Here is a 27,313-nt window from a genome sequence, read left to right as displayed (position 1 = left end):
TCCAAAACATCTCATAGACACTTGGGCCAAAGAACCATTGAGTGGTTATATCACATTCCCTGTCATGCACCAGCCTCTGGAAAGTTTGAAAGATACAATGGACTGTTAAAGACTACACTGAGAGCAATGGGTGGTGGGACCTTCAAACATTGGGATACACATTTAGCAAAGGCCACCTGGTTAGTCATCACTAGAGGATCTGCCAATCAGGCTGACCCTGCCCAATCAAAACTTTTACATACTGTTGAAGAGGATAAAGTTCCTGTAGTGCACATTAAAAATATGCTGGGGGAATCAGTCTGGGTTATTCCTACCTCAGCCATATGCAAATCCATCTATGGGATTGCTTTCGCTCAGGGACCTGGGTGCACTTGGTGGGTGATGCGGGAGGATGGGGAAGTCTGTATGTGCCTCAAAGGGATTGGATTTTAGGTGAGAATAGCCAATGAATTTAACTGTATGGTGTTAAAAACTATATAACACTGTGTAGTATCACTTCTGTGGCAGCTATATGCATCATCACGCTGTGCACTTTGTGACATCCATTGTTGCAACATCCATTCTGGAAATATGAACCTGATTCCCCTCCAATCCCTGTGTTGCAGAATGATTCAAATTTAGTAGTAGAATGGCTAAGGCTTAGTAGGAGAGTAGGCCTAGAGAGCAGCACTCCAAAGTAGTAGGTTAGCAGCCTTGTTCGTGAGAATGGAATGTACTGAAGAGGTAGGAACAATAATCAAAAGATTTAGCCAAGCATGTATATAACGATTTGTTACCTTAGATACAGTAAGGGTCTGCTGAACGGTTTCTATGGGGTTTCTATGGAGTAGGACAACTTAAACAGATTTATGATTAAAAGTAGATGATTACCATTGTTATCAGTATGAAATATGAGTTGTGTTTTGTAACTAAGTGTAACTGCTTACAAGTAAGAACTGCACGTAGACATGTTGTGTAAAGGTATAAAACTGAACTGAAAATGAGGGTCTTCGGAATCCTGACTTGGGACGCTAGTCCTCAGGTTCCCGGGGCCCCGAATAAAGCACCCATAAACCGGCACTCTGTTGGTTTGTGTTTTCGTTACGGGCAACAGTTTTCTGGGCGACAACCAGATGGGATTCCGGGGGGTAGCTGGGGCGGCTCACGAGCTGATCCACTCCATGCCGGCAACCAGGTGATTTCTGGGGAGACATCGACCCGTGCCCGACCCCGCGCCCGCCGGACAACCATCCAGGTAAGCCCGGAGGTGCTTTATTCTTTCAGGTTTGTTGGTTGGGAGCCTGCCCATAAGACGGACCGTGAGTTTACCCGCTGGGTTGGGCAAAGGTTTTATTGGGAAGCCTAGGCGCTGGTCGTAAGACGGGGCGAAAGCCGCGCTGAACCAGCACTTGTCACTCATAGCGAGACTTGACAAGTTGGTATAGGAAGGTATTGGTTTATACTGTTCGTATCGAACTGTTTACTATTTGTATTGTACTGTTTGCTGTTCGTATTGTACTGTTATTGTGTGACTGTACAGTGTGTGTGACTATGATGCCTTTTAAAACCTTTAGGGCACTATCTTGTGCAGAAAATGATATCCCTAGCGATTCTCCGCTTGGTTGCTTGTTAAAACATTGGAAGGAAGGAAATTTCGGACAAGAGTTAAGTAAGAGACAATTGATTGATTATTGTAATAATGTATGGCCTCAATATGAGACAGAAGGAATGCAGTGGCCTAGGAATGGTACATTAACTTCGGAAATTATAACCCCCTTGATGCAAAATTTACGAGAGAATGAGAGGTGGAATGAAATACCGTATTTAGATTTGTTTTATTATTTGGAACGTAAGACTGAATGGCAAAGGAATGTGGTATGTTGGTGTTAAAAGAATTGGATGATAAATGTATAGGATGTCAAGATCCAGAGGAAGATGTGTTTTTGTTAGTCTCCCCCAGCATAACTCCAAGTGCGCCCCCGGGAGATAGTCTCCCTTCACATGTGAGGGCACGATCACCCACCATGCCCCCGTTAGAATCGTCCTCGGATGAGGAAGTAACGAGAGGGCGAGAATGTGGTTTTGATAGAACTCCGCTAGCAGAACGGACTCGGAGGGGGCGAAAAGAAAGGGGAAGGAGTAGAGAAAAGAGACGGGGGAGGGGGAAGGGAGACAGACGTTTCGCCCTCACCCCCTAGATTGATGACCCCTTTGCGGGAAGCAGTTGGAGCGAAGGGAGGAACAGTAAATGATTTCGTGCTGCAGGAAGATCCCGAGTGGGATCGGAATGTGTCTGGAGATTATAAAAGGTTAAGAATTTACCAGGAATTATTAGTAGAGGGAGAGTTGACAGAATTTAGAATGGATATTGGAGCTAGTTTTTCGGCAATGAATAAATTGATGAGGCTATTAAGTGATTCAACTGCATGGGTGGTAGGAGTTTCAGGACAAATAGAGGAAAAGACGTTTCTAAGACCCTAGATATCAAATTTAGAGGAAAAGAATTAGATCATCATTTTTGTACATGCCCAATAGTCCTGAATGTTTGCTAGGAAGAGATCTGCTCTCAGCCTTGCAAGCTAAAATTATATTTGAAAAAGGAAGGGTCAAGATAGAAATTCCGGAAGAGAACTTAGCAAAAAATTTTTGTTGTAAAAGAGGTAGAAAAGGAAGAGATACCGCAGGAAATAGAACAGGCTGTAGTGCCCTGGTATGGGAAACAGGGGTCCCTGGAAAATCCAAAGCTGCTACTCCAGTTAGAATAGAATTAAAAGAAGGAGCACAACCTGTTAGAGTGCGACAATACCCAATTAGTTTAGAAGCTAGGAAAGGAATAGCCCCAATGATCTCACAGTTTTCTAGTTTTAGGGATATTAAAAGAATGTGAGTCAGAGTTTAATACTCCCATTTTTCCAGTAAGAAAGCCTAATGGTAAGTATAGGTTAGTACAAGACTTGAGAGCAGTAAATCTCATCATAAAAGATATCCACTCGGTTGTAGTTAACCTTACAACTTGTTAACATCTGTTTTCTGAGAGATTTCAGTGGTTTACAGTGATTGATCTAAAAGATGCCTTCTTCTGCATACCACTGCACAAGAAAGTTGGAAGATTTTTGCCTTTGAATGGGAAAACCCAGAGACTGGACGGAAGCGACAGCTTACTTGGACTCAGTTACCGCAAGGATTCAAATATTCACCTATGATATTTGGTAATCAGTTAGCAAAAGAACTTGAAGAATGGAAGACTACTCAGGTAAAAGAATCTCCTTTTTCATATATAATACTTCAGTATGTTGATGACATCTTCCTGGGAGCTACAGAACAGGGACTCTGTCGTCAGTTAACCATTGAACTGTTAAACATGCTGGGGCAAGCAGGCTACCGGGTTTTCAAAAGAAAAGGCTCAACTATTAAAACAGAAAAGTTATTTATCTGGGATGTGAAATTTCACAAGGAGTTCGGCGTTTGGGTGCAAATCGTACACAAGCAATATGTGCTATCCCAGTACCCCCGAAATATCAAGAATTAAGATCTTTTCTAGGAATGGTCAGATGGTGCCAGGCTGTGGATTCCTAACTTCGGAATACTGCCAGACCATTACATGAAGCAGTAAAAGAACCCAAGCTGACCTGGGGGACGAAGCAGGAAAAAGCGTTCCAAGAACTGAAAGGAGCCTTCAGTGAAGCACCTGCCCTGGGACTACCGGACCTAACCAAAGAATTCCAGCTTTATGTCTGTGAGAGACAACGAACAGCTTTAGGAGTACGCACTCAGCGGTTAGGATCCTGGAAGAGACCGGTTGGGTGCATTTCTCCAAGCGGCTGGACGCAGTAAGGGGGATGGCCGGGGTGCCTCAGAGCTGTGGCAGCGACGGTTATTCTAATTCAAGAAGCACGAAAATTGACTCTGGGGAAACACATGGTGGTGTACGTGCCCCACATGGTCATAGCAGTTTTAGAACAAAAAGGGGGGCATTGGCTCTCATCTAGCCGCATGTTACAGTATCAGACTTTGCTAAGAGAGCAAGGTAATATTGAACTGAAAATCACTAACCATCTCAACCCAGCAGAATTTCTTAGGTCTACACAGGAAAGGTACCTGGAACATGACTGTGTAGAGACCATTGAGCAAGTCTACACGAGTAGAAGAGACTTGAAGGATGAGCCATTGACAGATCCGGACTGGGAGTTGTATACCGATGGATCTAGCTTTGTGGAGAATGGCACCATGTATGCTGGGTATGCAGTGGTAACTCTACAACAAGTGATAGAAGCAAACGCACTACCCCCAGGTACGTCTGCGCAAAAGGCCGAAATATGGGCGTTGGTGAGAGCTTTAATACTAAGTCAAGGAAAGAGAGTTAATATATGGACTGACTCCAAATATGTTTTGGAGTAGCTCATGTTCATGGAGCACTCTGGAAAGAAAAAGGACTTCTTACTTCTCAAGGGTCATCAATTGAATATCGAGAAGAAATTCTACAATTGCTAGAGGCAATATACAAGCCCTCGGCAGTGGCAATAATGCATGTCGAGGACATCAGACTGATCCCGGACGAGAATTTCAAGGTAATCAACAAGCTGACCAAGCAGCTAAACGAGCCGCGAGAGAGTATGGACTCAGATGGCTCCTTTACCCGTTCGGAATAATCCAGCAATAGCAGAAATGAAAGAAAAACCATATTATTCACAAGAAGGAGAAATTAGCTCAAATAACAAAAGCAAGGAAAAAATTAAAGGGTGGTACATTACTCCCATAGGACAAGTAATCTTACCTGTCAGAATAATGAAAGCAGTACTCGAGACGGAACATAACAAGTGCCACTGGGGTGCAGAAGCAATGGTAAAATTTCTGAAAATGAGGTTCTCTCAAACCAGATGTTAACATTAGCAAAAAGGGTAAATGCAATGTGTCCCATGTGTATTAAAAATAACCCAGTGGTCAGAAAACAGGTACAAATGGGAAAGTACAGATAGGACAGTTACCAGGAGACTATTGGCAAATAGATTTTTCTGAGTTGCCTAAGGCCCAATCCTATAAGTATTTGTTAGTATGTTTGTACCTTTTCAGGATGGCCAGAAGCCTTTCCATGCAGGACTAATCAAGCAAAGGAAGTAGTTAAGACTCTTCTGAGAGAAATATTCCGAGATTTGGGGTACCTCTAGGGTATCTGATCGAGGGCCACACTTTACCGCAGGGATAGTGCAAGAAATATCTGCTATATTAGGAATAACATGGAATCTCCATACACCATGGAGACCGCAATCTAGTGGACAAGTAGAGAGGATGAATCAGACATTGAAGGGTCAATTAAAGAAGATTTGTCAAGAAGCAAAAATCCCGTGGCCCTAAGCGCTACCCTTGCCTTGCTGAGAATCAGGATTAAACCCAGGGAGAGAATAGGAGTAAGTCCATACGAAATATTGTATGGCAAGCCCTATCATGCAGCTACCTATCAAGGGATCCTCATGTGGTGGGGGATCAAGCAGTGTTTAACTATGTGTTATCCTTAAATAAAACTCTCACAGCCCTCAGAGGAGCGCTGCAGTGGAATCGACCTCTGCCCCTGGAGAATCCGGTTCATGACATTTCCAGGAGACCAAGTCTATGTGAAAAACTGGTCGGTGGAACCGTTAAAGGAAACATGGGACGGTCCTCGCCAGGTGATAATGACCACTTACACGGCGGTGAAGGTCGAGGGAATCGACAATTGGATCCATTACACCCGAATCAAGAAGGTTCCAGTCTCGTGGTCGTAGTAGAACCTCTCTCACCTACAAGGATGGTATTTCGAGCCAACCATTGAGGATCGTAGTATTCCTGGGGTTGATGAGTTTAGCAGAGACCACCGTGAGAATTGAGACCCCAGATCCTTATTATTTGTACCAGAGTACACTGATGTGAATTTAACCTGTCTGTTTTCTGATGACCAGGGAGCTGAATTAAGAGATGTCAAAGTCAAATGGAGATGGAGAGATCAAGATCGAGCCATGACAGAAGGAGTGACGACAGTTTGGGATGCGAACACAAAAAGGTTATACCGTCCTGCAGGTACCCAAAGTGTCTAAAGCTATGGAAGGAACATATATGTGTAGTTTGGATTTGGGAAAGTTTTGATTATGAACATATAGAAATACGGACAATAAACACGACCCAGAAAACGGTGACCAAAGTGCGAGTTATGCCCACTAGGAAACAATTGACATGTGGGATGGTCCTCCCTTAAAATCAATTGTGCCTTCCAATTTGATAATTGTCAGAAATCAGTTAAAGTAAAGTGGTGGAAATTGAATATGACAAATCAATCTTGGGAATCACAAAATCAAGGAGTTAGCTGGTGGTCTAATAGTAAGGAAGGTAAAGGGTGGTTGAATATTTCTGATCCCAGAGTAGGAAAAACAGAGGGTACATTTCTTTGTGTGGTCTCATGTGGAAAAGAAAAAGATTACGGGATAAGGACAGCAGTGGCTGTACCACATCAAGGAGTAAGAGTTAGACCAGAATACAGTGTTTACCCGGCCCAGGAAGGAAGCGATCTGACTTTAAGTTGCAAAATTTCAGAAGGACAGTATTCTGAATACGGGTGGTGGTTTAAAGGACAGAACTTGAAAGTCGGGAAGAGACATCAGATTGAAAAGAGGGCAGATGCAATAGTTTTAAAAATCAAAGAAATACGAAGAGGAGAAGATGAGGGCCAATATACTTGCTGGATAAATAGAGATGACTGGTGGGATACTGGAATTACTGTCGTCCACATAAAGATTGAAAGAACAACCCGGCAAGTAAGTAACCTGCAGATTCCAGATCGAGAAGTAGAACAAGAAACCTAGTCGTAGGCCTAATTCGTGATTTTGGGAAAGTACAGAATGTTACAAAAATCACTGCATGTCTCCCTATGCCTTATGCTGCAGGAGACCCAATCCCATGGGGAATAATTCCAGTGCCAGAAATTCCTAAAGTGTTTAAGAATACTACATGGAATTGCAGATTTGTAACCAAAACATGGAATGAAATGACAGATGCATGTTTATTAAAAGACAAAATGACCAAAAAACAATGTGAACAGATGCCCGGATTTTTCCGATGGGTAGTAGTTGGGACATGGGTAACAGGCGAAGACATTGGCCAATTAAAGGATCTTGTTTAGTTACAGATTTGGTACATACCCCTGTTCTAAAGTTCCAGTTCAAATAAACGAGAAAAACAAGAAGAAGTATGTCAAAATATTACTAGCTCTACAACTATGGAGGAGTGGCAAACGATTTGGGGACCCAGCCTACTAGACTTATAGTTATATTGGAAAAGTACACTGGTGTATTCACTGGAAAGGGAAAAAGAATCAAACTATTCTGCAGGTAATAGAGGAAATCATAATTGGAGGACAGAAACACGTACAAAGGAGAATTGGAATTGTATTCGAATATACACATGCGATACCCCAGACGATGAAATAGACTTGATACCAGTCAAAACACTCTTGCAGTTAGGATGTGAATGTCGAGGATATAATCATACTATTAAAGGATCTGTGAGAAACATTGATTGTCGTACCACCACCGTTAGGAGTCCAGGAAATTTAGTGTGGGTAATGGGGCATGGCCAGTGGACCACCCACATGCCAATAGATGGTCCTGTTGTGCCTGTCACACTAGGGATACCTACTCTCTGTCCATTCTGGAAACAGGATAAGTTAACATCAGTAGAAATACAACCACGGGGAAAAAGAGAAATTAGTAAGGACATTGATGACTTGAGGTTGGGAGATTGGCATGAACCATCAGCAGGAGTTAAATTTGGATGGGTATTAGAATCTTTGTTTGCACCAATCTCAACATACCGAAACAGAGAGATGTTGTTTAAATTAATGGGCAAACTGAAAGGCTAGCAGCGGTCACTAAGAAAGGATTTAAAGATCTAAATTTACAATTACAAGCCACCACTAGGATGACAGTACAGAATCGAATGGCTTTAGATTTAATCCTATTAAAGGAACACGGAGTCTGTGGATACCTGCATGCAAAGGACGACCATTGTTGCGTGCACATCCCAAATGTCACTCAAGAAGTAGAGAAAGATATTAGTCAATTAGAACAAATTGACGAAAATGTTCATGAATTACAAAGGAAGCAGAACACAATTGGATAGGAGAATTATTCAGCTCCCTAGGTCTTCATGTTTCAGGATGGATATCTTCTGTTATCCAGTACGGAATATTGATTGTAATAATTATTGTTATAGCCATGATTGTTTATAAGTGTCTTTTAGGAATGATTGTAAAAGAAGGTCAACATACGAGACGCATCATGAAAGCCATAACAAGAAAAGAAGTAATCTCACCGCAAGATGGATCACCTCCTGTTCATCAAGAAACTGCAGCCTGAAGATTGCTACATTTGAGCATCCTTGCAGGAAAAGCCTGAAGAATGCTCAAAAGGGGGGACATGTTGCAGAATGATTCAAATTTAGTAGAATGGCTAAGGCTTAGTAGGAGAGTAGGCCTAGAGAGCAGCACTCCAAAGTAGTAGGTTAGCAGCCTTGTTCGTGAGAATGGAATGTACTGAAGAGGTAGGAACAATAATCAAAAGATTTAGCCAAGCATGTATATAACGATTTGTTACCTTAGATACAGTAAGGGTCTGCTGAACGGTTTCTATGGGGTTTCTATGGAGTAGGACAACTTAAACAGATTTATGATTAAAAGTAGATGATTACCAATTGTTATCAGTATGAAATATGAGTTTGTGTTTGTAACTAAGTGTAACTGCTTACAAGTAAGAACTGCACGTAGACATGTTTGTGTAAAGGTATAAAAACTGAACTGAAAATGAGGGTCTTCGGAATCCTGACTTGGGACGCTAGTCCTCAGGTTCCCGGGGCCCCGAATAAAGCACCCATAACCGGCACTCTGTTGGTTTGTGTTTTCGTTACGGGCAACACCTGCATTAATGAAGAATGAACTTTCATAAAACTGAACGAGTGCAGCTGTGATGTAATCAGAACTGGCTTCAACATGCAACAATCCAACACCACACACCACCTTTCCTGCCTGAAAGACTGTTAGGACAGATGGAGCCTAAAGTCATGGACTAAATGAGCTCAGTGGACTTTTATAGAGATGGTCCATAGACTAAAGGAATGATATCTATGTATCTATCAAAAGACATGAAAGGTGATGGAGTATTGGGAAGCGTGGGACCTGGCAGGTGTACATGGTATGGAATAAGGGGTGGATATTGTCCTGATTTCTGCTGGGACAGAGTTCATTTTTTCTCAGTAGTTGTTACAGTGCTGTTTTGGGTTCAGTATAATGCTGATGACACACTGATGGTTTGACTGTTGCTCAGTAGTGCTTACCCTAAGTCAAAGACTTTTTCAGTGTCTCATGCTCTGTCAGTGAGCAGGTGCACAAAAAGCTGTAAGGGAGCATGGCCAGGACAGTTGATCTGAACTGGTCAAAGGGATATTCCATACCATAGAACATCATGCCCAGTATAAACTGGGGGAGTTACCCAGAAGGGAGGTTGATTGCAGTTCAGGGACAGGCCAAATATCAGTCAGTGGGTGGTGAGCAATTGTATTGTGCATTGCTTGTTTCTCTTGGGTTTTCTCTCTCTCTCTCCCCTCTATTTATTACTATTATTATAATTATATTTATTTCGTTTCATTTATTAAACTGTTCTTATCTCAATCCACAAGTTTTGGATTTGGTTTTTTTCCCTGATCCTCCTCCCAAACCTACCAGGGTGGGGTGGAAGTGAGCAAGTGGCTGTGTGGTACTTAGTTGCCACTTGGGGTTAAACCATGACACACAGGTAAGCCTGAGCAAGGCAACAGAAAAGTTCAGCAGCTTTGACCTCCTCCCAAACAGGACAAAGAGGTTGTTCTTCATGCTCAAATCACCTCCATCACCACATCACTGCAAGGACACTGCTCCATGCAAACACAAATGGGCACTTCCCATGCAGCTGGAGAGCAAGAAAACAAGTGGGACCAAATATATCCAGGTACACAGCGACCCCTCAAGATACAACTCCCAGGTTGTACTACGGTCCTCCTGATATTCTTCTAACCAGAATTACCCTGTGACGCCAGTCAGGGGCAACCTCATTGGCTCTGTCTTCTTGAGGCGGCTGAAGAAAGTAAATCCTCCTCAGACGTAAAAACATAGAGGAGGAGTGGTAATGACACAAGCTGGAATACAGGGAATTCAAACATGAAAGAATAAACACATTATTATCTTTAGCATTAAGGTGATACAACACTAGAAGTGGGATCAGGGAGGTTGTAGAATGTCCATTCCCGGAGATGTATTCAAAAGCATCACTGGACAAGGCCACCCTCACCACCTACCCTCAGCACCAGATTGCACTTGGACTTCCAAAGCAAAATAGACCATTGAGAAATAATTTTAAAAATGGAAAGAAATGATGCACTCACAGTGATAAAAAGAGAGAGAGAAGCTGAGAAGTTCCAGTAGTATGAGGACATAACATAAGACAGAAGCATTCCACCATGCAAACACTGGAAATTGGAAAAATGGAATTGTTTGTTAAGGACCTTTTCCTCCATGCAGCACGAGACAGCAGTCATGAAAAATTCCTCAACTGGCAAAAAGAGTAAAAATCACCCTATACAAAAATATTTCTGGCTGCATCCCCTTCATTCAATAAACAAAAGCTTAGAAAAGACTTCTTATCTCCCATCACGAAGGTTCAAACAGAGAAAGGGAAGCAATGAGATTTTAGAAGCTTCATCAATAAACATTCAATGTTCAAGTGCTTAGACCCAGAGCTACCTCCTCAAATGATGTCTCGACTTGGAGAGTTCCTGAGATTCCCAAGAAATACATCATTTTACAAATCATCCAAAATGTAAAAAGAAATGATGTATTGACACAAAAGCGAAGATGACAAATACACCAAAACTAAAAAAATTCACAACCAATACTGGCATATACATAAGGAAAAGAGACTTGGTCAGGAAGGGAAATTCAGCAGAACACAACAGTCATCAGAGTTTGCCCAGGGGAAAGGAGAAACCACAAAAAAACCATCAACAGCAAAACTGCCCCATGTTGCTATCCCAACATGTCATCATGGCTGTGCTCACAACCCCATAGCCCTGCCTGTGGCATGGCACCCTGGTGCTCCTGCTGGGTCTCACCACCACTCTCATTCGTCCCTGTGACACCACCTTCCCCTGGGACAGCCTACAGCTCTTCCAGGCCATGGTTCCCAGCATGTCACAGCCTTGCCACCACCAGCAGGCACCCTTCCTCTTCCCCAAAACCCTCCTACACCTGCAGCAACTGCTGCCACCACACTGTATCCTCCAGCAGCTTCATCACCCTCAGCAGCTCAAACACCCCTGCCCACCACCACTGGACGCTGAGACACAGCATCAGCTTCCTGCACCACATCCAGCAGCTTGGGCAGTATGTGCCAGCCAATGGCATACTCCAAAGGCCAGGCCCTGCAACCTGCTGCTCAGCATCAACAAATATTTGGGTGCATCCAGGACTTCCTCTGCACCCACCACAAACCCTGTGCCTGGGACCACATCTGCCTAGAAGCTCATGCCGGCTTCCAACATCTTCACAACACCTGCATCATGCGTGATTAGCCCAACTACCCCGCCCAACACATAGAGCCCCATCCATGCCACCACCACCACTTCTGGACCACTGCCCCATCTCCACCCCTGTCCTCCTACCTCCCATGACTGGTGGCAGCAGCCACCACAAGAACATCTATGGACCCTGAGCCTCCACTGACTACTCATCTATTCTATTTAATTTGACAAGAGTTTTTAACTATTTATTCACCTATTTATTCAACAGAAAATAAAGACCTGTTACAAAAAAGCATGTCAGTGCCTCTTGTCTCAGAAGCACAGGAACAAGCCTTTGGGGTGGGAGAAAGTGACCTCTACTCAACACCTGCTCCAAACAGAACTCTGCAGACCCCATGCTCCACAGCCCTGTCCACTCTTTGTTTTGGCATGTCCCCAAGAATGAACTTCCCTAAACCTCTTTGGAAAACCTCTGCCAGGGTTTAGCCATCATCAGAATCATCTCTTTAGTATCTCCTCAACATTTCCCACCTTCTTGTCTTGGTTTAGACCAACTAATCATTAGCTCTGGAGTCCTCAGTAAAAGGAAGACATGGACCTGTTGGAGAGAGTTGGGGTTGTTCAGCCTGGAGAAGGCTCCAGGGGAGACTTTATTGTGGCCTTTCAACACTTAAAGGGGACTTATAAGACAGATGGGGACAGACTTTTAATACGTCCTGTTGCAATAGGACAAGGGGTAAAGGTTTTAAACTAAAAGAGGATAGATTCAAACTAGATATAAGGAAGACTTTTTTTATTATGAGGATGGTAAAACACTGGCACAGGTTGCCCAGAGAGGTGGTGGATGTCCCATCCCTGGAAACATTCAAGGCCAAGTTAGATGGGGCTCTGAGCAACCTGATCTAGTTGAAGATGTCCCTGCTCATCGCCGGGGGATCGGACTAGGTGACCTTTAAAGGTCCCTTTCAACCCAACCCATTCTATGATTACATGAAGGAGAGCCACAGCAGAGATCACTTTTCATGACAAATGTCTCATTGTGTTGCTTGAAAACACCTTACAGCCATGAGCTATTCTAGGGCAACACAGACAAGGTCCAGCCATGGCCTCCTGCAGGGATAGCACCTAGGTATGCCAGCACCCCAAGGCAGCACCCCCAACACAACATTGCCTGACTAGACCATGGCTCCCAGCCCATCACCACCACCACACACACATCTCCCCTGCTCCAAAAGCTTTGATAAAACGTGATAATGGCTCTCATAGAAGCAGAATGTGATCCCTACTGTTGTAGGGGACCTTAAAACTTCAGCAAGTGAAACTGCCACTCCTTCTCCTCCTACTAGAGCTTTATAACTAGATTAGCTGGTTCAGCTCCACCTCCAAAAGACTCTTGGACACCCCTCCTCTAGGGGCACAGGGGCTCAAGGTCATCCCAAACGCAAGACCCTTTGTTTACAAACAGCCTCACAGGGGGCATTTTCTTCTTTGCTCTCCAGCCACCTCAGGCAAGGAGGTAGAGAAAGCACAAGACTCCTGCTACAGGCACACACACATGGGACCACAGTCGGGACCCAACCCAGTAAGAGGAGGAGCAATATATATCTGAAGGAAAGCCTTTCTTACTCATTCTCAGGAGCTTCAAACACAGGCAGCTGTATCCAGGAACACATCCAACAATCAAGTGCCTACACCCAGAGCCACCTCCTTGGAAGCCGCCTCTGCCGTCACGCCCCCAGGCCCTTGCTCCAGGAGGGGGCTCCCCAGACTCTTACAAACAACATAATTTCAAAATCCTTCCAATGTGAAAGGATCAGCTAATATGAAAACAAAGGCACACAAGGGAAAGGAAAACAGACCACAACCAACACCAGGACATTACAGACAGAAAAGAGACTCGGGCAGGAAGGGAAAGTTCAGCTGCAGAAAAGACAACCACTTCCCTGGGTAGCCTGCTCCAATGCTTGACAATCCTTTCTGTGAAGAAGTTTTTCCTAATATCCAATCTAAACCTCTTCTGGAGCAACTTGAGGCCATTTCCTCTTGTCCTATCACTTGTTACATGGGAGAAGAGACCAACATCCACCTCTCTACAACCTCCTTTCAAGTCTCCTAAGCTTCATTTTCTCCAGGCTTAAAAACACCAGTTCCCTCAGCCACGCCTCCTAAGACCAGACATAACTGCACCAAGAAATCCACACTTGACTAGCTTTTCAGCATGCTTTATTTGCTGAATTATAAAATAAAGTTGCCTGAGTTTGACAGGGTTTTGTCTGGGATATCCCTGTACTCACCTTTGACTGTCTGACTCTGGCTATCCCCAGACTCCCCATTAAAGACCTGGTTCTGACTTGGACCTTTATCTATGGCATTCATTCAGTGATATTTCTTTTCAGATCACTGCTCATTGCTCGATTTCTGCCTCTATAAATACACTGCATCACTTAATCCTGTGACTTTTCTCAGTAACATACTACCAAATGTTCCCTTCAAGACCCTTATTCTACTTTCTGAAAAAAAAAATATTTTCCTTTTCCACAATCTAGGCTGAGGTTTTTTGTGAAAACTTCATATACTCTCCCTCCTGCAGCTCACCTGCATTTGTTGCTGTGATGCACACACAGAGACCTGTACCTATGAGTGCCTCCAAAACCTGTCAGAAGCACCTACTGGCTGCCAATTTGTATACTTGCTGTTCAACCCTACTTCTTGGTAAAAAAACATTGACACTCAGACTTCAACTAGATTTGACAAGATGTCATACTCTAACTAGAACAACAATTGGAAATTTCTCCACTCAGAAGCACAGAGCACATTTGCTTCTATTTGCAAATAGACAAACGCATAATGCAACAGTTTCGCTGTATCAATTTACCACCTAGAAAACTGTTTGTGGATAATTAAAAACAGAATATAGAATATAAAGATAAGCTCTTAATCACCATTAAATGAACTAAATTGCATTGCACAAATGATCAACACTGAAGACAACTGGTCTAAAATTAAATAAACCAAGTCATTTACTTACCATTGGCAGCCTGGATTGAAGCATCTGGAGATCATCATAACCATAAATCTGCTTAAAGACAGATAAAAATACAAGATCATTATAACACTTTTCTCTGATGCTGATCAATTTGGAGTTCTGTTTAAACAGAGTTTGACCTAGGTCCATTCTATTTTAAAGGTGTACAGCTATATGTTCATTGTGCTATCATGGTCTACTGTAGCATTTTAAGGTTAGTAGAGCTAAGCTTAAAATGGCTTTTTAATCTGATGTTGTTTCCTGATGACAGCAGTCCTCTGAGGAGTGTATTACTGTTCCATGTTCAATACAGTTTTTGCAGATGCATCATTCCTCAACTTACGAAAAAACTACAGGGCATTCAGGTTTGGGAGTAAGAGGAACAGCCCTCTTTGCTGTAATCATTACTTCAGAGAGCAGCAAGATTTAAGATTTGATGACTAGACCACAAAGCAACCCTTGCATTTGGTGTGATATAGAAAAATTTTAGAATAAAGTTTCTGATTCAAAACCAGATAACCAAAAATATGTTGATCCTGGTCAGACACCAAAAAGCTATGTGCAATCTTCCAAAGTATGACAGACAGGACACATGGCACATTTCTACCATTACTATGTGCTATCTATTACTATTACATCACTATGTGTCTTGGTTTACTAACAATATGTTCCAGGAGGCAGGACCTCGATGGAATAAACCCTCCCTTGAATTATGAATTTTTTTTGAAATTACGAGGCATTCAAGTGAAGTATGAAAATTAATAACAGTTTTACTAAAAAAGGAGAACAAGAAAGAACAAAACAAAAAAACCAAACAATAACAGAAAAGAATGTCACCTAAAACCACTCTTTCAGTGTATGCTGCCAAGACGGCAACGCAGTCCCAACAGAGGTCATGTGTGGAGGTGAGGGGGGGGAAGTACTGGTGTGGGGGAAGTGCTGGTGTGCAGAGTGGCACCGGCAGTGCGGGGCGAGCAGCAGTGGGCAGTGGTGACAGCTGCAAGCGACGCTACTCTAAGGCAGAAGCAGTGGCAGCAGAGGCAGGGATGGTTGCAGTGTGGCTCAAGGCGCAGCCCAGCTGAGCAGCAACAGCAGCACCAAGGTGGGAAAAACAGAGACCAGAACCACGATGAGGGAGAGCAGCCCAACTGTGTTCACTCCTGCCCTCGCACCCCCCACCAGAACCAGAGAGAGCGTGTTCCGGTCCTGTTAGCAAGTTTATCCTATTAAGTTCTCGTCGTATTTCCCATCAGGACCCTTCATCCCTCCCTGCCTCCACCCTGCGCAGGGAAAGAGAGGGGAGGTGTCCCCTGCGTTCTCCAAAACCATGTGATGATATGAAAAAATTCAACAAGAAAATCTTCATTTAGCTAAACCATAACATTATCCAATGCAATTTTTTCATACCATCATGCTATATCAAATTTGAACTTTCCAACTATACACATACACACATTATTCCACTTATATACACATTTACAAGTATATACATACAGGCACAGTGGACAGTTTTACAAAAAATTAGGTCCCCCAGAGGAAGTATACATCGTGTTTCTCCATCTTTCTGCATCCCCCACCATGTGCAACCCACCCTTGAGCAAAAACAATCCTACAAACGGGTTTGCTTTTGCTTGGGGTGGACAAAACCAAACCATTTCCCTAACTATCTCTCAGTGCACTATGGGGACTTTATCTCCCTCTACAGTGGAAGGGACTCTGATTGGCAGGGCTGACTCAGTTGACAGAGCCTCTAGTACTGATTAACCAAGTAGCCTTTGCTAAATGCTGATGTCAGTGCTTGAAAGTCTCCTGCCCAATGCCTTCAAAGTAGTTTTCAACAGTAATTACACCATTCAACCTTCCCAGCGGCTGGTGCATGATAGGGAATATGATATACCCACTCAATACCCTGCTCTTTAGCCCAGGTGGTAACTAGGTTATTCTTGAAATGAGTCCCATTGTCTGACTCAATTGCTCTGGGATGCCATGTCACCACAGGACTTGCTCTTTGAGGTCCAGGATGGTGTTCTGGGCATGGTTTGAGGCACAGAGTACGTTTCCAGCCATCTGGTGGTTGCTTCCACCATGGTGAGCACATAGAGCTTACCTTGGCGAGTTTGCGATGGTGTGATGCAATCAATCTACCAGGCCTCTCCATATCTATACTTGGTCCATCACCCACCATACCACAGGGGTTTACTTTCTTAGCCTGCTTGATTGCAGTGCATGTTCACAATCGTGGATAACCTGGGAGAGTGTCCATGGTTAAATCCACCCTTGGTCTCACGCCCACCTGATGGCCTGAGGCATCATGGGCCCATCAAGTTAGGAACAACTCTCCCTTGTCCTGCCAATCAAGGTCTAACTGTGACACTTTGACTCGGGCAGCTCAGTCTGCCTGTTCTTCATTTGCTTGGCTTTTGGGCACATGTGCATCTATGTGGCAGACTCCCACAATCAGCTTCGCTACCTGGGTCACATTTCAGAAGCCCAGATGGGTTTCCCTTTACATTGCCATTGTCCTTCTTCCATCTCTCCAGCCACCCCCACAGAGCATTGGTCACCATCCACGAGCCAGTGTAGAGGTAAAGTCTTGGCCACTTCTCTTGTTCAGCAATATCCAAAGCCAGCTGGATGACTCTGAGCTCTGTGACTTGATCCACCTTTTCCTTCCACAGCTTTTGATACTCGTCATGTGGGCCTCCATACAGCTGCTTTCCATTTCCGGTTCATGCCTACAATGCAACAGCAACCATCAGTGAGAGTGTAGAGCTTTTCGTCCTCTGGCAGTTGGTTGTATGGTGGAGCTTCCTCAGCACATGCCACCTGTTCTATCATCTACCAGACCAAAATTCTCACCTTCAGACCAATTTGTAATTATCTCCAAGATCCCAGGGCGATTAGGGTTCCTGATTCTGGTGAGCTGCGTGATCAAGGCAATCCACTTCATGTAGCGTGGAAGGAGCTTTTCCCTTGAACATCCACCCCAGCACTTGTAGTCGGGGTGCCAGGAGAAGTTGTGCTTCCGTGCTGATCACTACTGAGGTGGTTTGAACTCCTTCATAGACTGCTAGAATCTCCTTCTCCATTGGAGTGTAGTTGGCCTCAGATCCTCTATAGTTTTGGCTCCAGAATCCAAGTGGTCCCCAGGCACCTTCTACCAGAGGCTCCAGGAAGGACCATTTTCCCCAGCTCCAGAGTAGAGCACGTTTTACCTCCGGTCCTGTCCTGACTGTACCAAGGCTACAGCATCAGCGATCTCCTATTTCATACTGTTCAAAGCTTGTTGCTGTTTGGGGCCCCACTGGTACTCATTCTTCTGCGTGTTACAAAGTAGAGAGGACTACAGTCTGGCTGTATTCTGGGATGTGCATCCTCCAGAAACCTATGGTGCCTTGGAAAGCTTGCATTTCCTTCTTGCTGGGCCACTGGAGACATTGCATGTTATCTTCTTGATGACTTCTGTTGGGATCTGATGGCGTCTGTCCTGCCACTTCACTCCCAGGAATTGGATTTCTCTGGCATGTCCCTTGACCTACTCCATTTGGTGGCAAACCCGGCTTTCAGGGAGAATCTGGATGATCTTCTTTCTTAAAGACTTCTTCTGCCATGTTCCCCCCATACAATGATGTCATCAATGTACTGCAGATGTTCTGGAGCCTCACCTTTCTCTAGTGTAGCCTGGATCAGTCCACGGCAGATGGTGGCATGTGTTTCCACCCCTGGGGCAGTCAGTTCCAGGTGTACTGCATGCCCCTACAGGTGAAAGCAAACTGTGGCCAGCCCTCTCCTGCCAAAGGAATGCGAGGAAAAACACATTAGCAATGTCAATGGTGGCACCACTTTGCCTGCTTAGACTCACCGTTCATACTGAAGCTCCAGCATGTCTGCCACAGCGGCACTCAACGATGGGGTAATTTCATTCAAGCCATGATAACCCACTGTCAGTCTCCATTCTCCATTGGGCTTATGCATGAGCCAAATGTGGGTTGTTAAAGGGTGAGCAATTCTTGCTGACCACTCGGCTCTCCAGCTTGCAGATCATCTTATGGATGGGGATCATGGAGTCTTGGTTTGTGCGATATTGCCCACAATGCGTTGTTGCAGTGGTGATTGGCACCTTCTATTCTTCAACCTTTAGCAGTCCCACAGCAGAAGGATTCTCTGAGAGGCCAGGCAATGCATTCAACTGTTTAATCCCTTCTGTCTCTACAGCAGCTATCCCAAAAGCCCACCGATGTCCTTTTGGATCTTTGAAATGCCCATTCTTTAGGCAATCGATACCCAGGATCCATAGGACGTCTGGACTAGTCACAATGGGCTGCCTCTGCTACTCCTTCCCCATCAAGTTCACTTCAGTTTCCACCACTGTCAGCTCTTGAGAATCCCCTGTCACTCCAGCAATTGAAATAGACTCCACGCCCACATGCCCTGATGGCATTAGAGTGCATTGTGCACCAGTGTCAACCAAAGCTCTGTATTCTTGTGGGTCTCATGTGCCAGGCATCAGATCCACACAGTCCAATAGACACGGTTATCCTGTGCCTCTACCTGGCTTAGGGCAGCGCCCCTCTAATGCTGGTCTTGGTAATCATGGCTTTCTCCCTGTGAGTACATACGGGAGGTGTCTTCTAAGGGATCAGACATGTTATCGTCGCTCTGGTTCTGTCTAGGGGCTTGCCCACGGGAGACTGGGGCTACATCCATCCTTGTGGAATTGCTTCTGGCCATTTTTCCTTTTAACTCACGTGCCCATGTTGATAAGCAAGTTGGGTTTTCCACCCCATTTACCAATGTCCTTCCCCATGTTTGCGTAGGAATAACCACAGGTTGCTCCATGTGGTGCACCCCCTCTCCCTAGTCAGGGGACACCTGTTTCAGATAGCAGGGGTCTCAGTTTGCACTGGCAAGAGACATGGACAATGCTCTCTTTAAACTCCCCTCTGAGTTTTTTGTGGTCATTTTTTACTTCCTCAGTTAGTGCTCAGAGGCCTGCAACTAATTTTTCTACAGAAGAGATAGGGGGTCATAACAGGGCATGGACAATCTCATTATATGTCCTGAGTTTACTCAAGATAGTGCCCACTCTTTCTTGGTTTTCCTTCCAGTGCATTGTCACCAGGAAATTAGCATATATGGGTGGCCCTGTGTGTCCGAGGTTCCACCACAACTGTGATGTGCACTTGACCTCATCAGGGTCTCTATTGGATTGCCTGTCCCTTGCGAAAAGTATCTCTAACAGTGCCATTTCTCTCAGGCATCGGATCCCATCTTCCATGGTCTCCCAGGTGCAAAGATGATGCCCCTGCAGGTCATCTCTGTAAACAAACTCTCTCTTACGCTTCTGAAAGCTGTGCCCAGAGATGAAGGGGTTCTGACTCCCTTACAACCCCCTGGTAAATACCCGCATCCTGAGACAGGGATCCTAAATACCTTGCTTCGGTACCATCAAGCAGTGCAACTTCACCCATAGGATCCCAGACTCAATCAACAAGATAGAATGGGTCATCCGGTCATCAAGTGATGTCTTTCCTCAGGTTGTGGAGATTATCAAATGAAAGGGATTTGGTGATTATTTCTGACTCTGGGTCTGTTATTTGTGAGGGTCTTGCCTCCCCATCATCGTCTACCTGGTGAACTGATTTGGTCTTATATTTTCTCTTTTGGATAGGGGCAACTTCTATTGGCCTGGGTTGTCCCTCTGGTTTTGTTACACTTTGAGTTGCCATGGTGTCAGGTGTTTTGTTCCCTTTCTTTTCCTCCTGGAGGTGCTGCACCATACTGAGCAGCTTTCGGTAGGCAGTGACCAGGGCTCCACACGCAACCACAAGCTACCCCTCCATAGATCTACCGTGGCACTTTTCCCTCACCAATCTCATCACCTTGACAGGGTCTTGCAGTTGTTCAAGGGTGAACTTCCAGGTCATTGGAGTAGAAACATTCTCCAAGAACTTACCCATGTCCTCCCACAACCCATGCCACTCAAAACTATCCACTCCTGGGGTAGGCTTCTGGACACATTCCTGATAGATCTTGGTCCTACCTTCATACATAAGAAAGAGCATCATAATGCAAACTGCCAAACATACCAGAAAGAGTAAGGTATCTCTAACATGTAGAGAGAATTTAAACTCTTCAAAAACTGTTGTGGCAGACCTGAAGGAGAAATGGGTGAAGAATTGGGAGAAAACGCTCCCCTGCGTTCCTCCCCCAGATTGGGTGCCATTATCATGAAACCCCCAATGATAACAGTTTAGGTTAGGGTAGGAAAACAACCCTGAAAAACACATTCCAAGGAGATTTATAGGCATGAATTTACAACCCACAAATCCAAGTTACAAACTTAAAATAGCCACAGCTATCTTGCTTTAGAATCCATTTTGAGATAAACACCTATGAATGGGAACTACATATGCAGGAATACATGCCAAATAAACAGGAATAAATCAAACAATATGATGCCTGAGGAGTTCTATATCCAATACACAAATGGTTTATTCAAAACTGTTTATTCTTTTTCCACTTTTTCACTCATTGCCTCACGTTGGGTGCCCAATTATTGTCTTGGTTTACTGACGATATGTCCCAGGAGGCGGGACCTCTGATGGAATAAAAACACTCCCCCCTCCAAAATGACAATTTTTTTTTGAAATTACAAGCATTCAAGTGAAGTATGAAAATTAATAAGTTTTACTAAAAATGGAGAACAAAACAGAACAAAAGAAAAAAACAAACAATAACAGAAAAGAATGTCACCTACAACCACTCTTTCAGTGCATGCCGCCGAGATGGCAACGCAGTCCCAACGGAGGTCATGTTCAGACCTGGGAGGGGGAGTACTGGTGTGCAGAGTGGTGCCAGCGGTGCTACTCCAAGGCAGTAGGGGCAGCAGCAGTGGCGGCAGCAGTCAGTGGAGGTAGCAGTGGCAGCTGCAAGCGGCACTACTCCAGGGCAGTAATGGCAGCAAACAGCAGCAGGGACCATTGCAGTGGCTTCGAGCAGCGGGGAGGCAGCAGGGACAGTTCCAGGTGGCAGGGATGATTGCCCCAACTTCAAGCAGAGGGGAGGCTGCAGGGACAGCTGTTGCAGCACAGGCAGCATGGTTCGAAGGTGCAACCCAGCTGAGCAGCAACAGCAGCAGCGAGGTGGGAAAACTGACCAGAGACCAGAACCACAACGAGAGACAGAGAGGAGCTCAACTGCGCTTCTGCCCTCTAGAACCAGAGAGAGCATGTTCCAGTCCTGTTAGCAAGGGGAAGAGAGGGGAGGTGTCCCCTTGCGCTCTCCAAAACCATGTGATGATATGAAAACATTAAACAAGAAAATCTTCTTCATTTAGCTAAACCATAACACTATGTAATACTATCTATTCCAGTAACACAAACCTAAATGGGTTTAATTTTATTCAAAGGGCCTAAAACCTGATAACACTGAAAACCATAGCAACATGCATGTTTAGCTACAAGAGCAGCCAGATCAGGTCTGTACCAACAGTTATACAGTTTACTATCAACAGTAAACCCTCACTGAATACATTTCACATTCTTCAGCATTTGGAACAAGAATTCCAGGTACAACATGTGCCAACAGAATGCCTTGGCATAGACAGTAGAGGTCTGGAGGGCCCACTTGCACCAAGGCTTAAACAATTAATGACGAACAATTAAATTGCTTACTGGGTAGGCAGGCAGAAGTCCTCCAGGTCCCACAATATACTGGTTATGCAACAAGGGTGGTACACCTTGGGGCAGGTTTGGGGGAGCTTTGCCTGTAGAATCAAAATACAGACACTTTATTAAGTCTTTAGAAAGAAAGTCTCAGCATTGAACAGATAGCTCATGAGTCCTGGCAGCTGCATTGTCTAGCTTGTAAAGAGCAGAACTACGCAGAGAATTTGTGCTGGTTGATGAAAACACTCAAAATAGCCTGGAGAGTTACCCATGCCTCAAGGAAGGAAAGCACAGGCACTTAAGACTGAAAACAGTCCCATCAGAAAACAATCTGATTTTGTTATTTACTCTGACCAAGAGAATTACCAAGAATTACAGGAACTCTCCTTTCCTTGTCAATCTCCTGAAGGCAAAATCAGGCACTGTTCTCAGTCTAAGCAAATTATCTCCTTTCATTTGCTGCTCTGTCAACAATAGTGCAATAGACTGGAAGCACTAAATGTTGCCAGCATACTTTTTGTGGGTGACTTACTGCGGATGAGAATAGCAAAGAGGAGATTGAAATGGTTTCAGTTGCCTACGTGAAGGAGTTCTAGGAAGTAGAAGAGTAAAAAAAGCACTTTGACCAGTCATCAGACACTTTATTTACAAGTTATGGAAATGACAAATTCTTCTGTGAGTGTCATCTTAATGTTTAAATCATTCGCTTCCCTCCATAGGATTTCCTTTTAGCAGTTCAGTTGATTAAAGAAAAAGAATTTAGCATTGCTTTCACTTCAGTGTAGAAAGCCTCCCAACCTTCTCTGTGGTTCCTTTCTCTGAAGTGCTATTTTCTGTGGAAATGACACAAACATCACACTTTTTCCTTTCTCTAGAGTGGCAGTAGGGATGTGGCATATCATAATAAGGACACTGCAGTAGTTTGATACTGTCAAATGAATTCAAGTCACAGAGAAGACTGAAATTAAAGTTAATGTGAACTCACAGCCAGAGCTGGAGTACAAAAGGGTGAATCTCCTAGTCCAAAACTTCCAAAGTCAGAACTGCTCTGGTTTCTATTTTTTTAAAGCTCTTTGGGGATGGAATATGCTACACAAATGCCACATAGCATCCTAACAAATATTTCAAATACACAAACCCAGGCAACTTTATTTTATAATTCAGCAAATAAAGCATGCTGAAAATGCTAGTCAAGAGTGGTGGATTTCTTAGTATAGCTATGGTTGGCCAAGATGCTCAACTGACAGCCCTGCTGACTGAAATCCTCTGTCTATCCACGGATCTGTCAATATTGCCAACCTGAAGACACTAAGGGAGCTGCCCGTGTGGTGGCAGACACACTGGTAACGCTCAGGCCAAGGCTGTTTGTAGTGTTCATACTGCTTGCCATGCTGACAACCGAGGAGGTGGTGCTAGTGGCTGAGGTTGAAGCAGTTGAAAAGGTTGTTGAGGGCTGGAGCGAAGTTGTGTTCTCAATACTAGTGTGCTAGAAAGGAGACAAAAAGAATGAGGATCACAGAGCAAATGAGGCACAGTGAAAGATGCTGGGGGAGGGAACAAAACTAAAAACCAAAACCAACAATCTTTAAGTAACAGCAGCACATGTAAAAATAATGCATTATCTATGTAAAGGCAAGCAACTAAGTTGCATGCTTGTGATTTTTTTTTTGCGATTCAAAGAAAATTATTACATGAAAGTCAAATTCCAACTGTTATATCATCACAAAATTATACTACAGTAACTCAAATGTCACTCCATTTCATTATTTCTTGCCCTTTTTGCTTGTATACTCCTTTAAGCTAGTATTGTTATGTTAAATAAACTCCTATGTTCTTCCAAAAGACAGTATTTGTTTCAAAATACAGGACACTGCCTATTGTGATTTCCTCAATGCATTTGTGGAATTTAAAAGATTAAAACTGCAGTGCCCCACATAGAGTCAATGCGGGTAAACCAAAACGCAGACCAATGTATTACAGGAACCCATGAGGATAAAGGAGTTCCTGGTTTTGAATCCACCACAATACAGTGCCTTAGCTGTAAGGTGATCACACCTGCAAACAGTGTCATCAACACACAGAAGCCAAAAGAACTCTGACAACAGAAAGAAGGACATTTGGATAAGGGTGATTTTTAATTATATATACAGCAGAGATGGAGCACTACCAAAATTCAAGAATAAAGAAAAGCAGTAACCTATCTGCACACCCCAACTGGGATTGTACAGGCAGCATCTCTCCGACTTTCATTTGTGCAACCTCATCTACAGCACTGTGTTCACTACCATTTGTCTTGTTATCTCTAATGCCTTAATACACAGGTGGCAACGTCACATGGTAACTCTAAAATCATCTGTCCCTGAGGCATTTTTCATGACATGCATCATTCCATCACCTGCAATTTTGCCAGTTAACCTCTCCAGTGGAGACTGCTAACAGTCCACATTTTAGAGCAGTTTGAGACAGCCACTTCTAAAGTTTTATTTGTTTTTTTAAACATATTTGTTATAAGAGTTTTTTCTTTATTCTATCCCCCCTTGCTGGCACAAAAATTTCCTCTACAGTTGTGTGACTGGCAAATCTCTGTGATAGCTATTCTTGACCTAATACAAATCACAAGTGGTAAAGACTTTTTAACACTAGAGACCTGGCAGTCCTCCTTCCCTGAGATAAAGCTCTTGTTTCAGTTCTTAGCATCAGATAAACTGACTATATGCCAAACATCTGTGGAAATGCAAATAGGACTTACCACATGTGATGTGCTTGAAGACAATACTGAGGCAGGGGACAGGCTGCTCTGATGATTGGAAAGGGAGCTAGAAAGAAATTGCAAAGAATTAACAAAATCAGTTTTCCTTAGAACTATTTTTAATATATATATATGCATGTGTACATACACACATATACATACAAACACGGAGTAGGTAGCAGAATATTAAAGAATAAAAATCGTAGGTATGGTATACGCATACACACATAGTAGATATTTAAAGAAAAACTTGTCTGTAGGAGTGTGTATATATATGCACATATATATATATGTGTATATATACACACACCCCTACAGATATATTTCCTTTAAATAATATCCTACTACCATTTAATGAAAAAAATGAAGTACAGAGAAAACTATTTCTATCTGTCCAACAGTATCAATCCTCCAACTAAAATTTCTACCAATGTACACAGCTTTTCAACAAACAAATGTCGGGAGAAGATGTTTTCAATGTAAATGGATTAATTCTTGTTATTTGACACATTTACCATTTTATTCAACAGAAAACACTAGTGTATTAAGAGACCATGTCCTAGTTGTGAAACACAAAAAACACTGTGATAGCCCATAAAATAAGTTTCTTATATTAACAAATACGGTACAAAGGTGAGTTCTCCAGGATGAAGGACCACCGTCTCCCTAAGATCCTGCTTTATGGTGAACTTGCCACCAGCTGCCGCATGAGAGGAGCCCTGAAGAAAAGATACAAGGACTCCCTGAAACAACATCTCAGCCTTGGCCATATTGATCACCATAACTGGTCTACTCTGGTCTCCAATCGGGAGGCCTGGAGACACGCCATCTATAATGCAGTTGTCTCCTTTGAGAACACACGCAGGATCACTCTCAAGGAGAAAAGGCAATGCAGAAAGAACGTGTTTTGCAGAATACACCATCTAAGGAGTCTTTCTGCTGTGCCTTTTGCAATCAGATGTCTGTCACGTATTAGCCTCATAAGCCACCAGCGTGCCTGTAACAAATGTGGATAGAGCCTTCCCAAATCTTCGTTCGCGAAGCCTAGCCATGACAAAGGTGAGTATTAAAACATAACCAGTACAGCCTCAGGATGTCACCTGCCCAAGGACAAAGCTCGAGTAACAGGCACTGAAAAATCAGACAGTGCGAATGAGCTAAGCTGTGCTAAATGCACTTCCAGGAACACCAATCTGATATTTCAAAGTGTCTTAAAGAAATGTCTTAGAAAAAGACACACACTTTCCCTGTGAAATTATTTCTATTTTCTAATTTTAAGAAATATAAATATAAATGAAAATACAATATTTCAAAATTATTCAGGAAGTAAATTATTAGGGAATTATTTCAAACATACGACACTAAACAAAGAGTAGGCAATGCAGGCAAAGTAGGAAAAACAAAATGAATTTAGGTGACATCACTGAAGCAAGAGCTCCTTGAAACACAAAGTTTTTTTATATACCATGAAAACTTGAGGGCAGCAGCCCAGAGCTCATACCTTGCAACCAGAAATATCCTGGTCTCTTCTGAATCTCTCTCCTAATTCTAGTTAATGTCAGAAAAGGAGACCCTTGTGCCTGACAGCCCCATACACAATCACCCTTACATCTGTCCTTTCCCCACAATTGAACCCCTTTCAGTTTATCATAACTCCTACTGTACCTGCTTAACTGGGAGAGTGAGCTGCTAGCCAGATCACTGGACTGAGGCAAACTGCACAACGTTGCTGCATGCTGCGATGCTGAAGGCAGAAGTGAAGCAGTGGTGGACACCATGTTGGGCAGAGAACCACCAGAAGGTAGTGAGGGAGAAGGTTCTGTCTTAAGCACAGGAACTGATGAAGTAGCTGCAACAAGTTAAAAATAGACATTCAAAGACAAATTCCAGCATATTTGACATCCCAGTCTGGATCCAGGAACACAACAGTGTTGTCCCCTTGGTTTAAAAAACCCTGACCATTAAGAACCAGTAACAGTATCAAGAACCAGGCTATTAATGAAAATTCAAACAGCAACAGAACTATAATTTTTTCCCTTTAAGTTGTTCACCTACAATAGATTTATAAAATTTCAATGCTACATGTGTAGCAAACTTCTGCACCTGGAGAAGAGAAAGCTCCGGAGAGACCTTGTAGCAGCCTTCCAGTACCTGAAGGGGGCCTACAAGAGAGCTGGAGAGGGACTTTTTACAAGGGCATGTAGAGATAGGACAAAGGGGAATGGCTTTAAACTGAAGGAGAGTAGGTTTAGGTTAGCTATTAGGAAGAAACTCCTCCCTGTGAGGGTGGTAAGGCACTGGTACAGGTTGCCCAGAGAA

The 27,313-nt window shown here is 43.6% G+C and overlaps 1 protein-coding gene across 1 annotated transcript in view; it reads right to left on the bottom strand.

Annotated features, from left to right (window-relative positions):
- Positions 1-27,313, bottom strand: part of LOC116780027 (ubiquitin-associated protein 2-like) — a 136,390-nt gene that overhangs the window by 31,270 nt on the left and 77,807 nt on the right. Inside the window, exons 16-20 of the mRNA XM_032674529.1 lie at positions 26,660-26,843; positions 24,995-25,061; positions 23,545-23,731; positions 22,252-22,343; positions 14,579-14,626 (exon numbers count right to left, since the gene is read on the bottom strand). Coding sequence (XP_032530420.1) covers positions 14,579-14,626; positions 22,252-22,343; positions 23,545-23,731; positions 24,995-25,061; positions 26,660-26,843 — 578 coding nt within the window. The remainder of the gene's footprint in view (positions 1-14,578; positions 14,627-22,251; positions 22,344-23,544; positions 23,732-24,994; positions 25,062-26,659; positions 26,844-27,313) is intronic.

The sequence above is a fragment of the Chiroxiphia lanceolata genome, chromosome W, assembly GCF_009829145.1.
Source record: "Chiroxiphia lanceolata isolate bChiLan1 chromosome W, bChiLan1.pri, whole genome shotgun sequence".
NCBI lineage: Eukaryota > Metazoa > Chordata > Aves > Passeriformes > Pipridae > Chiroxiphia > Chiroxiphia lanceolata.
The sequence above is the reverse complement of the archived record's forward strand: the minus strand, read 5'-3'. Positions and strand labels throughout refer to the sequence as shown.